The sequence below is a fragment of the Acanthochromis polyacanthus genome, chromosome 1 (genome assembly GCF_021347895.1).
Source record: "Acanthochromis polyacanthus isolate Apoly-LR-REF ecotype Palm Island chromosome 1, KAUST_Apoly_ChrSc, whole genome shotgun sequence".
NCBI lineage: Eukaryota > Metazoa > Chordata > Actinopteri > Pomacentridae > Acanthochromis > Acanthochromis polyacanthus.
The window spans coordinates 33,618,800-33,634,993 of NC_067113.1; the positions used below are offsets into that span (position 1 = coordinate 33,618,800).

Sequence of the window (16,194 nt, forward strand, 5' to 3'; positions counted from 1 at the left end):
TTACAGGTCCTTCCGGAGGATATTTCGCAGCATGGATAACATGGAATCAAAAAAGAAAAACACTGTTTTCTCGGCAAAACAAAAAATCAGATTTCAGCGTGTTCAAGGTCGATATGGGAGTTACTATAGTGTACCATTATGTTCGGCTTCTGGTGTTTATAACAGTTCTATAAGCCTTCAGCGTTTTCCAAAAGACCGGCATTTGCGGGCTCAGTGGATTGCCAAAATTAGACGAAAAAAATGTTTCACACTGAGCTGAGGAGTGGGAATATTAGTGCATAGTCACTGATCAAACAGCAAATATCTGATAAACTATAACAACAATCCGTGCACTCTTCAATCATTTGTTATTCCGTTCTGACATCTAATCAAATATAGAGGAAATCCAAGCATTTGTCATTTTGTTCAAACAAAGCTACAAATATATGTCTTGCTGAACTCGACTAACCCTTTAAGCTGCAGTCAATTTTAGCCACTTTCAGTACAAAAAATCGCTAACATTCGATTTGTAAATAAAAATATGACGAGAAATACAGGGAATATTGGACGCGCATCGCGAGGTGCATTTCCTTGAAAACGACCTATTCGTGGATTTTATACCGACTTCAAGACATGGGAAGCTGACCTATACAGTAATCTTAATCAAATGCATGGTGACAAATATGTTTAAATACCTTTAAAATGTCAAAGAACTCAAATATGCAACTTATACAATTTAAAATTCTGCACAGAGTTCATTTTACAGGACAAAGGATGTTCAGGATGGGTCTGTCCCATTCGGATATTTGCTCACACTGCAGTGATAACATGACTGACAGTTACCTCCATGCCATGTGGTCCTGCGCACCTGTGCAAAGGTTCTGGCTTGAGGTATGTGAAGACCTGTCATTGTGGTTTAAATGCAACATTACTGCAAGTCCCACATTGTGCCTATTAGGTGGCCTAGGTGAAATCAACATAGGATCTAACTCTGTATGTATGGTTCTCGCCAGCTTATGCATCGCAAAGAAAACTATCCTTATAAATTGGAAAGCCAAAAACAATCTGAACAATAAGCAGTTTAGGAATCTCTTATTAGACTACATCAGCTTCGAGACAATGTCTGCAGGTTCAAGGGATCAGTTAGCTGATTTTCGTTCCAGCAGTGTGAAACAGTTGTTGGATGGGAACAGCAATGATGGTTCAGTTTGACTCCGGGCATGTTTAATTATCCAGAAATGTCAGAAACAATAACGGATTGTTCATATTTCATTATTAACCTCACTACCAAACATTTCTATCAACATTTAGTGCAGTGCTGTTCGTTATCTCACAGATCATGGCTCAATAAGGATTATTCACTTGTTTTTCCTAACAAAATGCATATTAAAACTTTAAGTGTAGATTGGAAATAAATAGCATGTAAAATACAATAATTTTTCATGAAATAGATTTAATTTTTTTTCTTTTTATGGAGTGATGTTATAAATTAACATGAGACCTCTTCTGTTCAGGGTCAGATTGACCTGCTGATTTAAAATCAAGACAAATGAGTCATGAGGATTTGTCCCCATTTTCATTTTATGTTATTATACTTATACAGCCAGGCAGAATAAATTTCATACTGAAAAAATACTTTAAACTATTTTTGTTTACTTTAAACTGTGTAATTTGATCTGCAGCATAACAGGAGGGTTAACTGTGTTAACTGCGCTGCACTTGTGTTCACATTAACACCTTCATTCTTAGACTATGCAACAAGTATTCTCTCAAATAGGCAATTCATTATATTCATTAAAATGCTATTTTTAGAAATGAATGGGATATGATTGTGCAGTAATTTAATATTTCTCTAAAGGCTCCTATTACTCAGTAGCATGATGCAGAGTATTGAAACGTCTCAGACCTCCTGAGGATGACTTCTCACTTCTCTTATGTTTTTACAAGGATTAATGCGAAACACTACATTTACTCCCTTAAATGTTGTTGCTTCTTCTTTTCTCTAAATAATTAAAGGATTGAGTGTTTATTTGTGTGTAGTTTCTTTATTTTCACCTATTGTCTGTGCTTCACTTTATCTTTCTATCTGTGAGGACCAGGTTCAAAAATATCTTATCTTTTTTTTTTTATGTATCTGAGAAAATAGCAGAACTCTTCATAATAACAATTCCTTCTGTGTTCTTTTGAATCTGTCAAATAGTAAAGGGAGAAAACAACTGAGAAGTCAGAATGTCAGAGCAAGTCAAAAATGCATCATGTTTTCCTTGAAGATGGCAAATGTCAGATCAGCAAAAGTAAAACATGTTGCAACTACAAAACTACAAAAACACCTAAAAAATGATGTTAAAGATGCAAAACAATCTCAATAAATGCCAAATTTCCACAAAAAGACAGAACAAAAGCAGCAATAAGTGTTGGGATGTGGGGAAAAGGTCCACATAGAGATGCAAAATGTTCAGTGACAAAAGAGAAAACAAACCTACACATGTGCAAAAAATTTGACTTAAAGATCGTGATGATTTGATTTGATCCTGGTAAAACAGTACTTTTAAGTAGTGCTTAGACTTTCATGCGTGATGGGGAAAATGTGCCAAAATATAACTGAACAGTTAAATACAAACCATTGAGTCGACCTGGGGATTCCTGGTTGCTATGGTTACAGTAAGGGGGCGTCGTTACCGCAGCAGCCATTAAAGTTCCGGATATAAAGTAGGAGCGTCACTTTTCTGCAGCGCTTTCTCCATCTGAAAGTGAACTAAAGGTATTTTATACACTTCATATATGAAATTATGCACTTTTAAAGCTCATTTCTTAACTCAGCGACCGCTAACGTGAGGCTGTCTCGCGCTTGGGTATTTTTTTTTTTTATCACCGTTGACGGAAAGTTCAGGTGCATTTAAGGCCTCGTTAACGTCGACGCAACTCGTTAAAACCGTTAAAATACCTAAATGTAGTCGCAGGAAGTTGTTGGATGACTTTAAATCTAAGGGGTTAACTCAACTGACGGTCGGTTAAATAAACGGAAGTTTGGCTAAAAACTTGATAAAACAAGCTAACAGACAGCTAGCTTAAAGTTTAGCTCCTGACAGCCAGACTCTAAGCTTTAAGCTAGCTGCGTGTTTAGCTTGTCCTAACCACAGTCCGGTATTAGTAAGTAACGGGGACGTGCCGTTACAGGTGGACTGCTGCAGGTGTTCTATGACGGTCTGAGTCCGGGACTGGAGCAGCAGGTCGGGGTCAGAGGACCAGCCTCGTCCCGGGGCATCTGTGGACCCCCAGGTAAGATGGAGACCAACAGAGACCTCTGGTTTTATGATGGATGAAGTTCATGACATTATTCTAGTTTTCTTCTGTGCTGTGTTTCATCGTCACATTCAGGATATAAAAGTAACCATTTCTAAAGCCGAGTAGAAGAGATGAAGATGAAGTTCCTCATAAAGTACAATCAGTGTGACTTGTGATGTGTTTGTGTGAATCTCTGTGGTTTTCCTAAGGGGACATATTATTATCTACGAAGTAGGAGTGTAAGACTTCTAAAGAATCTGCTGCAACCTTTTAATAAACAAATAGGATTTCAATAAATAAATATTTAAAAAAATCAAAATGTCTTCTCTGACAAAAATGAAAAGGGATAACATAAAAGTTCCATTTAGTGAAGCATTATAGAAATAACTGCTTAAACTGCACTGTACTTGTATTGACATTAGCAGCTTTAGCAGCTTCATTCTTAGACTATGCAACAATATTCTCTCAAATAGACATTGTGTTATATACACTAAACTGCTGTCTTTTGAAAATTTACTGCTTAAAATGCTTCATGACTGTCAGGTAACTCTCAGACGATTTTAATGTCCATAGTATAGTAGAATAAATAGAATAGAATTCTTCTATTGTCATTGTCATTAAGCTGGATGTTGTTCATTGCTGAACTTAGAATGAAGTGGCTTAAAGTCATGCAAAATGTACCTACAAGTTGCAGCTGTAGGTAAACGTGCAGATTCAGCATATAAAAAGAGGTGTATTAAAATAGAAAGGCACATTTAGTTGTAAACATAATAGACTTAATATATCCAATTGTGAACAGAGGTTTACATCCACTTGTAGAGACCTTGTATGTCATGTGAGTTTCCAGTGACTCTTATACCTCTGAATTTTCTATGAAGGAATCAATGAAACACATGTGTTTTTGTCCATAAAATCTATACTGCATTTTGGTTCTTTCATAGATTTATTATACATCTTCAAGGAACAATGGCATTTGCCTGGTCAAAAATATACATCCACTATCTATACACAGCTTAATAGTACCTGTTGTTGTTCCTTTTGTCAGACTCTACAGGTGTGAGATGAGCTTGCTCTGCATTTGAACTCCTCACTTGACCATTTATATTAGAGTTACTGTTTGTGTTTTGTTGCAGCAGCAGCATCAGAGTCCAGATTCCCACTACTCAGTATGGAAATACAACATTCTTCATGGAAGAAGTAAGTCAGTATCATATTAGCATTAGTTAAACATTAATTCTCCTGAAGAACAGAAAATTAAAGACACTGACAGAGGACTGTAGTGACCTGTGAAAAGGAGGAATTGCTGTTTGTCAGTAGGAATGTCAGTTTTTAATTTATTTTCCAGCATTAACTAAGATTTTTTTTTAATTTAGAAAAGCTCAAATTTAGATTTGTGCCAATAGTAAGCAAAAAAAAAAAAAAAGCCTCACTCAACCCTGAACCAGGCCTCCCTATTTGTCAGTAGTTTCTTTGCTGTGTGTGTTGTGATCAGAAGAAGATAACATTAACACTGTTTTTACTATTCAGGAAAAAGCTAAAAAGACCAGCCTCCCGGGATTTCCATGACCAGTCAGTGGATCATCGTCATACTCAGTCCAAAGCGAGGCGACATGTCCCTGATCAGAGGTGAGAAGTCAGGACAAACAGTTTTTTTTTTCTTATGTGCAACATGCATTTACAAAATGTTTATTTCTGTACATGGACACACTACAATATTTTAAACCAGCACAATCCAAAAAAATCCTAGGTGTGATTTTTTTTGACCCTGAGCTGAATTTTATCTCACATATTATAAACGTAACAAAAATAGGTTTTTATCATCAGAAGAACATAGCCAGAGTCCGTCCGTTTCTCTGTCAGGCCAGCACGGAGGTGCTAATGCATGCTTTTAGCTCTTGTCGTTTAGTTTACCGTAATGTCCTGCTCCCTGATCTTCCCGAAAAGAGCATTTTAAATTTACAGTTACTACAAAACTCAGCCGCACGCATGCTGACGAGGACCAGAGGGCGGGACCCCATTACACCAGTTTTAAAGTTGCTGCATTTCCTTCCTGTTCGCTTCAGAATCAATTTTAAAATTCTTTTACTAGTTTTTAAAAGTTTTAATGGTCTTGTGCCTTCTTATTTATCTGATCTTCTTTTAACATATCGACCTTCGCGGATCCTGAGGTCCTCCGGTAGCGGCCTTATAATGACACAAGAAACCAAAACCTACGGCAAAGCAGCATTTAGTCACTACGGCCCCTGTTTGTGGAACAGCCTGCCGGAGTACCTCAGGACTGCAGAGACTGTCAGTGTTTTTAAAAGAAGGTTAAAGACATATCTTTTTAATCAGGCTTTAAACTGACCTTTTAAACTCTTCTTACATTCTTATCATGATTTATTTGTTTTATGTATTTTTACTCTTAACTGTTCACTTTATCTTGTCTAACAGGCCTTTTATCTTGTACTTTAAAGTTTTATTTTTTTAATTCCAGTGTTTCCTCAGGGAAATCCTCCACACTGGGGGCTGTGTCCGATCTGCTGCTGGGGGTGCTGTCTGCGGGCCCCTTTAGGCTCGGCTGGTTTGGGGGGCTCTTCTCCTTGGTGTGGGGGTCCGCCTGTCAGTTCGGGTCGGGGGCGGGGGGGGGGGTCTGGTTGCTGACACTCCCAGCGGTCATGGCCTGCGACTCCTCCCAGTGTGGAAGATCCCAATGGAGGTGTTTTCCATGATCCTTAGTGCCACGCCATCTCTCCCTATTCTCGGTGGTGAGAGAGCGTGTGTATGCATGTGTGTATATATGTACATATTGAGGGTGGGAGGGATGGGTTTTCTTGTTTTTACTTTAATATTTTAAATGTTGTAAAGCACTTTGTTTTGCATTTTTATTCTATGAATAGTGCTATATAAATAAAGTTTGATTGATTACTTTAACCACAGGAAAATCTGGTGAAGTCTCACAGTTATTAGTCTGAAGCAGCAGATGTGGACTGCTGGTACAAACTTGCCATTTCTGCAACACTGTTCCTTCTACTGTCTGCATGTTATTGTTTTCACCATGGGAAACGACAACCTTCGAGCAGCATCCTACTCGCTGAAAATGTGAAGTTTTAGTGATGATTGAGATCGTTCAATACACCAGGCCTGCTTGATGCCAGTAACAGTTCTGCCTGTCACTATTTAGCTGTAGCTCATTGTATTGCAAAAACACATTTCTTTTTAAGGCTCTTTTTGACTGAAATGACCAACAGTAAAACATTAAGCCCGTAGCTTCTTTTGTATTATTTCTGAATATTAATTTATAAAATGCCGTTATTACTTGCTGCAGGATGGTCTACAGCATGTATTCCTCTTCAGAGGTGGATTTGGAGGATGACGTTCCATCTCTTCATGGTTATTCTAATCACAGGTGAGTCAAACATGTCACACTCGTGTTTTATCAGAAAAACTTGAAATCCCCTCGGGATTAATAAAGCATCCGCCCGTCCGCTCGCAGAGGAGAAAAATAAAACGGAACAATGGATTGTAGTGAACTTCTCTGATGCTTCAGTGGCAGCATCCAGCAGTAGGTAAATAGTCTGTAGAAGCTGTCCAACCAGACAAACATGAATAAACTGGGCCCTTTATTCACTCTTTACCAGATGCTTGTACATGCTGTGATCCTCAGTTTTGTTGTTAGCAAACAGAAGTGCAGAGAAGAAGACATTATGCCTATTTTTATTATTCTGGACATTCAGCATTGAATATTAGCAAGGCCTTGATTACACCAGGGTCTCCTCTGAACCCCAAAACCTGTCGACAGGTTTGAAATGCATGTTGTCTTCACGAAAATATTACCAAAACCCCCACAATTCATCAGTTAGAAGTTTGCTTTTATCATATTGTGTAAAAAATCCCCAAATTCTGCTTTCTTTAATATAACTATGAAGCCATAACTGACTGAGCTGCAACCAACAGTCACATGATGAAACTGGAGAGATGTTTCAGCTGAACTGCAGCTTACGTTTACACAGAGCTGACATTTAGTGGAAGCCTTTCACCTGGAGAGCTCTTCAGTTTATCTAGTCTTAAAAATCCAGGAAGAGGTATAACTAACTACATGTGATTCTGTGTTGATCTGCTGTGTGAGTGTGAATTACGTCCCGAGTTTGTTTCAGGAAAAGGCAGAAACACCGAGCCTCTCCTGTGCCCAGCGGTGTGTCCATGAGGAGTGACCACTCCAAAGATCTGCCTTTGATGTTCAAAGATGGAGACCATGCTGGTCAAGGGTGAGGATTACCTGTATGAAGAAAACAGAATGACTTGTTTTTAATGCACTTATTTCAGCAGCTGGCGAGAACTTACAATTTGATGTTTTTTCAGCGCCTACATGGAAAGCTACAGCGGTGCTGAATTCAACAATGACTGGATTCAAAATCCGTATTTGGACAGTCCCTGGAATTGTCCTGATGCTAAGGATGAATTGTAAGCATTTGAATCCTTTTTCATCATGTGGCGTCTGAGTCACACAGCTGGGAACTGAGCTTCAGTCTGAATTAACAGCAGACGGTAATATTGTTGGCATGCTGTCCAGAGGCCTCATTGATCAAAGATGAGATGAAACAAGTCCTAAATGAATTTACAGATGTCCGTGTTAACATTTACATTTTTCAAACATTTCCACACAGTGAAGAACATGAAGTCTCACCTGTTCAATGCACATTTGTTTCAAAGTATTCAGGCCCCTTTAACCACTTTGTTGTGTTGTAGATTTAATCTTAAATGGATGAAATGATCGCTTTTTCCTTCAGTCATTGCTTTTTATTCTATGACAACAAAATTAATTCATGTTTGAACAGTTTTTTCACAAATCTGTTAAAAACAAAACAGTCATTCCGTAAATAATCAACCAAATCAGTAAAAGGTTCCCAGCTGTCCACCTCAGAATCTGCTGAGTTTATTTCAAATCATTGGGGACTTTCTACTCCACTGTCTTTGATTTGTCTGAAACTTTTTCATCATAAACTTTGGATATTTAACATGGTATCTTTGCAATTTTGAAGTGATACCTCAAGTAGTTTCCAAGATTTTTTTTTTTTAAATTGCCCATTGACCCTAGCCTAGCCGTGCTAGACCCATGCTCTGAAGACGCAAGGGTCTAGGAACTCTTGACAGGGAGGGAGGCGGGCTAAAAGGTTGTCTATCAAATCACTCTGCAGCAATTGGGTGGGTATACAACCAATCAGCGCAACAAATAGGCTCCTAGAGCGCCGGAAATCAGAGGATGCGGTAGTTCGGTGAAGCCTTATTTATACAGTCAATGGGTGAAGCTCAAATATATTACAGACATGTTAACAGAAAGATTATTCAGAGTCGGTGCTAATGGAGCTCAACGACTGTTGTCGTTTTTGTTGTCGACCCTGGCAGAGAATTAAATTCGTTGCCGTGGGTGGTCTAGCGCGGCTAGGCTAGTTGTTTCCGGTTGTTTCTGTCAGAATCGTCACGCCTCTGTCGTCACTTAGTTACGCCCGCCTTCTGACTCTACACTTCATGATGATTCGTCCGGCCAGTTTTAGGAGCATCCAAGTTCGAGGCTTACCGAGGGTAACTAGACCCACCCTGGCAGAGAATTAAATTTGTTGCCGTGGGTTGTCTAGCGCAGCTAGGCTACATCGACCCACTTTTAGCAGGTTTTTTTTCCTCACATTGACATTTGAGGCTTTTTGAACAACATCTGAGGAAGTATTAAAGATAAAAGCCTGAAATTTCCACTCATCATATTGATTCAGAATCTGCAATATTAGATAACTAGATGAAATAATCTCAAACAATTTCAGTACACTATCTGTGGGAGAAAGTGCTGTTGCTTCATATTAAATTTGATTTTGTATTATTTTTAATTATTCAGTTTATTTGAAGCAGTCATTTGCTCCAGATGCTTCATCTTCTCAGAAACAACAAAAACACATTTCTTTTTCAGGCTCTTTTTAACTGAAATGACCAACAGTAGCACATGAAGCCCGTAGCTTCTTTTGTATTATTTTTGGGTATCAATTTATAAAATGCCACTGCTATTGCTGCAGGATGGTCTACAGCATGTATTCCACTTCAGAGCCGGATTTGGAGGATGACGTTCCATCTCATCGCGGTTATTCTCTTCACAGGTGAGTCAAACATGTCACACTCGTGTTTTATTACACGAACATCATTGAAACATGAACATGAATAAAATTATGTGAAAGCATAGGAGAGCAATAAGAGGAAAGAATGGATTGTAGTGAACTTCTCTGATGCTTCAGTGGCAGCATCCAGCAGTAGGTAAATAGTCTGTAGAAGCTGTCCAACCAGACAAACATGAATAAACTGGGCCCTTTATTCACTCTTTACCAGATGCTTGTACATGCTGTGATCCTCAGTTTTGTTGTTAGCAAACAGAAGTGCAGAGAAGAAGACATTATGCCTATTTTTATTATTCTGGACATTCAGCATTGAATATTAGCAAGGCCTTGATTACACCAGGGTCTCCTCTGAACCCCAAAACCTGTCGACAGGTTTGAAATGCATGTTGTCTTCACGAAAATATTACCAAAACCCCCACAATTCATCAGTTAGAAACGGCAAAAGTAGAAAACAAATGATGATTTTTAACTCTCCAGTTGTCCTTCAAGAACTCACCTGTGATTTAAAAAAAATATATATTGCCAAAAAAAAAACAGTTTGCTTTTATCATATTGTGTAAAAAATCCCCAAATTCTGCTTTCTTTAATATAACTATGAAGCCATAACTGACTGAGCTGCAACCAACAGTCACATGATGAAACTGGAGAGATGTTTCGGAACTGCTGAACTGCAGCTTACGTTTACACAGAGCTGACATTTAGTGGAATCCTTTCACCTGGAGAGCTCTTCAGTTTATCTAGTCTTAAAAATCCAGGAAGAGGTATAACTAACTACATGTGATTCTGTGTTGATCTGCTGTGTGAGTGTGAATTACGTCCCGAGTTTGTTTCAGGAAAAGGCAGAAACACCGAGCCTCTCCTGTGCCCAGCGGTGTGTCCATGAGGAGTGACCACTCCAAAGATCTGCCTTTGATGTTCAAAGATGGAGACCATGCTGGTCAAGGGTGAGGATTACCTGTATGAAGAAAACAGAATGACTTGTTTTTAATGCACTTATTTCAGCAGCTGGCGAGAACTTACAATTTGATGTTTTTTCAGCGCCTACATGGAAAGCTACAGCGGTGCTGAATTCAACAATGACTGGATTCAAAATCCGTATTTCTTTGATGTCGGACATCGTCCTCCTGTTTATGATGAAAGGTGAGGATGAATTGATCACTTTTCCCTTCAGTCCTCACTTAATATTCTATGACGACAAAGTGAATTCATGTTTAATCTGTTGAAAATCAAAAACAGCCATTTTGTGAATTTCAGCAGCTGTTGAGAACTTACAAGTTGATTTTCTTTAAAACTTTCTTGGCAAGCTGTATTGGTGCTGAATTTAGCAATAACTGGATTAAGGATTTTTTTTTAAAGTTGCTCTTTGGGTGCACTGGAAGCTGAACAGGTTGAGCTGGTGATTTTTAAACGTGGACTATAGTCCCCAACGTTGTGGCCATAGGTTTGAGTCCGACCTGTGGCCATTTGCTGCATGTCCTTCTCCCACTCTTCTCCCCATGTTTCCTGTTTCTCTCCACTGTCCTCTATAATAAAGGCTGAAAAAATTGCCCTTCAACCCACTTTCAGGAGGTTTTTTGCACATCAAAATTTGAGGCTGTTTGAACAACAATGTCTCCGGAACTGTTGAAGACAAAAAACAGAAATTGCCTCATCATGACATTGATTCAGCATCTGCAATATTGGACCATTAGATTATCTCTAATTATGGTTGAACTGAAATATGGGGAAAAAAATTAAAGCTGGCATAAAAAGTCCAATCTTTCATTTCTCTTTCTCATCCTCCCATCCTGGTGTCTGTCCTCTCTTTTTCAGCAGAGTTTCAATGAAAAGATCAAATTCTCCTGAATGCAGCTTCGTGTCCATGAAGAGCAACATGTCAAGAGTCGCCCCCATCAATTTCAAAGACAGACATCACAAGAAGCAAGTTTTATGACAATCTTAACCAGTCAAAAGTTTGGACAGTGAAAGTGTTTGTCCAAACCAAACACACAGTGGCAAAGAATCACAGCTGAGGGCTTACTACTGTGTGCAGGAGATATTTGAATAATTAAAGCTTCAGTCTTGGTTTACAGTTGATATGATTTTCTGTTTCTTTCAGGAACAAGTTGAGAAGAGCAAACTCTTCTGCCCCTAGCAGTTGTTCCATGAAGAGTGATGAATCCAAAGATTTGCATGTGGTATTCAAAGACGGACGCCGTTCTGCTGGTCATAGGTGAGGATTAACAGAGATATGAACAGAAACATTCAGCTCGCACTGATGGTGGCAGCATATGAGAATGGAAGATTAACAAGTTAGTTTCCCGTCCTGGTGTCTGTCCTCTCTTGTTCAGCAGAGTTTCTATGAAAAAATCTAGTTCAGCTGAATGCAACTTCTTGTCCATGAAGAGCAACAGATCAAAAGCCCTCTCCATCAATTTCAAAGACAGACGTATAAAGAAGTAAGTCTTTATCAGAATCTAACTTTGGTTTCTGTCTACAGAAAGTTTTTCTTTGCATCTATTTTTCTTTATACCAAATCTCCTTTTCATTTATACACCGATCAGGCGTAACATTCTGACCACTGAAGTAAATAACACTGATTATCTCTTCATCATGGCTCTGGTAGTGGCTTGGATGTATTAGTGTGCAAGTGAACATTTTGTCCTCAAAGTTGATGTGTTGGAAGCAGAAACAATGGGCGAGTGTAAGGATTGGAGCAAGTCTGGCAACGACCAGCCTGTGCTGGCTAGACAGCTGGGTCAGAGCATCTCCAAAACTGCAGGTCCTGGGGCGTGTTCCCGGTCTGCAGTGGTCAGTATCTATCAAGTGATTTAAGGAACAAACAGTAGTGAACCGGCGACAGGACCATGCAGTGAAGACATGCTTTGTTGTGTTGTAGATTTAATTTTAAATGGACAAAATGATTGCTTTTCCCATCAGTCCTCACTCAGTGTTCTATGACAACAAGGGAAATTCATGTTTGAGAAGTGTTTTGGCAAATCTGTTAAAAATCAAAAACAGTCATTCTGTAAATAGTGGACCAAATCAGTAAAAGGTTCCCAGCTGTCCACCTCAGGATCTGCTGAGTCCATCTCAAATCATTGGGGACCTTCTGATCCACTGTCTCTGATTTGCCTGAAAATTTTTCATCATCAACTTGGATATTTAAATGGTCTCTGCGAAATGTTGAAGCGATACATCAAGTAGTTTCCAAGATAATTGTTTTATTTTAAATTGCACATCGACCCACTTTCAGCAGGTTTTTTTTCCCTCACATTGAAATTTGAGGCTTTTTGAACAACACCTGAGGAACAGTTAAAGATAAAAGCCTGAAATTTCCACTCATCATGATATTGATTCAGAATCTGCAATATTAGACACGTAGATGAAATAATCTCAGTGAGATCTCTGATCATCTCTTCATCCTGGTACCTGTTAGTGGGTTGGATTTATTAGGCAGGAAGTGAACAGTTTGTCCTCAAAGTTGATGTGTCAGAAGCAGGAAAAATGGGCAAGTATAAGGATTGTCGCGAGTTTGACCAACTGCAGTTCTTGTGGGATGTTCCTGGTCTGCAGTGGTTAGTATCTATAAAAAAGTCGTCCAAGGAAGGAACAGTGGTGAACTGGCGACAGAGTGGCCAAGGCTCACTGATGCATGTGGGAAGCAAAGGCACTCCGTGTGGTCTGATCAGATGAGCTACTGTTGCTCAAATTGCTAAAGAAGTCAGTTCTGGTTTTGATAGAAAGGTGTCAGAATACACAGTGCATCAGTTTGTTGCATATGAAGCTGCATAGCTGCAGACCAGTCAGGATGTTCATGCTGATCCTGTGCACCACCAAAAAAATCAACAATGAGCATCCGAACTGGACCACAGAGCGATGGAAAAGGTTGCCAGGTCTGATGAATCACATTTTCTTTTACATCATGTGGCTGGCTGGGTGCGTCGCTTATCTGGAGAACACATGGCACCAGGATGCAGTATGGGAAGAAGACAAGCCGAGGGAGGCGGTGTGATGCTTTGGGCAACTTTCTGCTGGAAAACCTTGGGTCCTTTCATATCATGTACACCCTTTCATGGAAACAGTTTTCCATGATGTAGGATAATGTGCCATGCTGTAAAACAAGCATGGTCCAGGAATGGTTTGAGGAGCACAACAACCAGTTTGAGGTGTTGACTTGGCCTCCAAATTCTCCAGATCTCAATCCAATCCAGCGTCTGTGGGATCTAAGTCTGATACATGGAGGTCCCACCCGTCAAGTTCCTGGACTTACAGGATCTGCTGCTAACATCGTGGTGCAAGATACCAGCACACCTTCAGATTCTAGTGGAATCCATGAGCTGGGTCTGGAAGAGGGGGCCAACACAATATTAGGCAGGTGGTCATAGTATTATGCCTGATTGGTGTATATACAGTCAAAGAATCACAGCTGAGGGCTTCCTACAATGTACAGGGAGATATTTGAATCTATAATGCTTCAGTCTTGGTTTAATGTTTAAATGATTTTCTATTTCTTTCAGGAAAACGTTGAGAAAAGCAAAATCTTCTGCACTAAGCTGTTGGTCCATGCGGAGTAATGAATCCAAAGATTTGCATGTGGTATTCAAAGATGGACGCCGTTCTGCTGGTCACAGGTGAGGATTAACAAAGTACTCCCTCAGTCTGAGATGCTTGATTTTAATTGCATATTTATCCTTTTTCTTTGAAAAGGTCACATTCATTCACTGAAATGCTGATATCCACTACGGTGTTCGAGTGCAAGTAGAAGCAGCATTAGGTGACTTTAACAGTGAAAGTATAAGTTCACATATGCTGAAGTAGCAGTCCGTCCACAAACATCAGAGAGAGGACAAACAGCAAAGTTTGCATGTCTTTAGTTTAAGGAGATGACACACAGACCTCAAAACTTTAACAGGAGCTGAATTCATTTGTTGCTTCCGGCTGTTTGTAGAAGTCTTTGATCTGAGTTTATTAACCAGCAGAAGAGCCTCTTCAGACTGAAACTCCGTACCTGAGGAGGCTTAAAGTTTGACAGACACATCTCACATTATTAAAATGGTAAATGGTTGTATTTATATAGCGCTTTACATTATACATCATATTCACACACTGATGGCGGAAGCTGCCATGCAACGTGCTAACCACGACCCATCAGGAGCAATTAGGGGTTCGGTGTCTTGCTCAGGGACACCTCGACATGACCACGATGAGCCGGGGGATCGAACTGCAACCCTCCGGTTGTGAGACAGCCACTCTACCCACTGAGCAATGCCGCCCCTTATTAAGCAGTGACCAGCCCCACCTGAAAACATTGAAATGTTTTTTTTCTCTGAAAATAAACATAGAAGCAACTAATTGTGAACGAGAAAAGCACTCGGAGAGCGCAGACCTCCGCCAGGCCATCTGTCTGTCTGTCCGTCTGTCTGTTAACAGCATAACTCAAAAAGTCATGGACGGATAGTATTGAGTTTCAACAGTTTGTGCAGAAAGCATAACATGCATGTACAGTGTAACAGCACAGTGTTTTGCACGCGGCGCCGCCGCACGCACTACAGTTGCGCGCGTGTGTGACGGTACCGTACGCGTCGCCGCCGCTTCGTTTCGTCGGTCCCGACTCGCCCGGGCAGCCCGAAGCGGCCGCGGGGGATTCAGCCGTCGCCCGGGATCGTTGCAGCGACGCACGCGGCGCCGCCGCACGCACGTGACGGTACCGTTGCGCGCGCGTGTGACGGTACCGCACGCGTCGCTGCCGCTTCATTTCGTCAGTCCCGACCTGTCGCGGGGGATTCGGCCGTCGCCCGGGATCGTTGCAGCGACCTCTGTCTGTCCAATGGAGAGATGGCCTGGCAGCCATCTCTCCATTGTCCTTCGACCTTCAAAAAATTCCTGGATCCAGACAGTGATTCGGATCACCTCCAAAATCTAATCGATTCTTACTCTTGCTCTTCCGGACATCCTGTAAAAATTTGGTGAAAATCCGTCCATGACTTTTTGAGTTATGCTGTTAACAGACAAACAGACACACACACACACACACACACACACACACACACACACACACACACACACACACACACGGACAGACGGACAGACGGACAGACACACAGACAGACAGACACACAGACGGACAGACAAACAAACTCCGGTGATTACATAACCTCCTGGCAGAGGTAATAAATGATTACCATATAACCAGAAGAGCTTACAGTTGATTTTACTTTGCAATTTCTGTGCAAATCAAGATATAATAGGAACTAAAATGTCCTCAACAGCACTGACCAGGAGAGATCAGAAGGTGCAGCTGGACAGGATCAAGCAAACCTGGACTCTGTGTTTAAGGTCTGTAAATGTGCTGCACACCTTTTTCTTCTGCCACAGATGTATAAAAATGATATTAATGCTGTACATTTTAGACCAGAGAGTCTGCACTCTGTACAAAGTGGAAATTCTCTTTTTTTCCATGAGCTGCTTACAAGTTCAGAACTTTTTTATTTTTGTTCTAGCTGCTCAAGGATAACATTCACACTTATGTGGACAAGGAGCTGAATTTGCTCCGGGCAACTCTGAGACCAAAACATGCTCGGTCTGTGAAGAGACAGAGGGAGGATGAAGAAGTGCTGCCTGGTGAGGAAGAGCAGCAGAGGAGTATCCGCTCTGAGGCATTTCTGAAGATCGTGCTGGACTTCCTGAAGATGATGAAGCAGGAGAAGCTGGCTGACGCTCTCCGGACCAGTAAGAGGAGTTTTTTTAAACCTTTAAAAAGAGGAAATGGGACATGGATGAATTTCAAATTTCTTTTGTTGTCTTTTTGTTT

General features: G+C 40.4%; 1 protein-coding gene across 1 annotated transcript in view; it reads left to right on the forward strand.

Annotated features, from left to right (window-relative positions):
- The first annotated feature begins 2,653 nt into the window (after nucleotides 1-2,653).
- LOC110955894 (NLR family CARD domain-containing protein 3-like) overlaps nucleotides 2,654-16,194 on the forward strand; it is a 29,666-nt gene continuing 16,125 nt past the window's right edge. Inside the window, exons 1-16 of the mRNA XM_051957823.1 lie at nucleotides 2,654-2,740; nucleotides 3,157-3,258; nucleotides 4,398-4,461; nucleotides 4,792-4,890; nucleotides 6,572-6,652; nucleotides 7,401-7,511; nucleotides 7,606-7,707; nucleotides 9,306-9,386; nucleotides 10,235-10,345; nucleotides 10,440-10,541; nucleotides 11,214-11,321; nucleotides 11,500-11,613; nucleotides 11,732-11,839; nucleotides 13,901-14,014; nucleotides 15,653-15,719; nucleotides 15,884-16,112. Coding sequence (XP_051813783.1) covers nucleotides 4,433-4,461; nucleotides 4,792-4,890; nucleotides 6,572-6,652; nucleotides 7,401-7,511; nucleotides 7,606-7,707; nucleotides 9,306-9,386; nucleotides 10,235-10,345; nucleotides 10,440-10,541; nucleotides 11,214-11,321; nucleotides 11,500-11,613; nucleotides 11,732-11,839; nucleotides 13,901-14,014; nucleotides 15,653-15,719; nucleotides 15,884-16,112 — 1,456 coding nt within the window. The 5' untranslated portion in view covers nucleotides 2,654-2,740; nucleotides 3,157-3,258; nucleotides 4,398-4,432. The remainder of the gene's footprint in view (nucleotides 2,741-3,156; nucleotides 3,259-4,397; nucleotides 4,462-4,791; nucleotides 4,891-6,571; nucleotides 6,653-7,400; nucleotides 7,512-7,605; nucleotides 7,708-9,305; nucleotides 9,387-10,234; nucleotides 10,346-10,439; nucleotides 10,542-11,213; nucleotides 11,322-11,499; nucleotides 11,614-11,731; nucleotides 11,840-13,900; nucleotides 14,015-15,652; nucleotides 15,720-15,883; nucleotides 16,113-16,194) is intronic.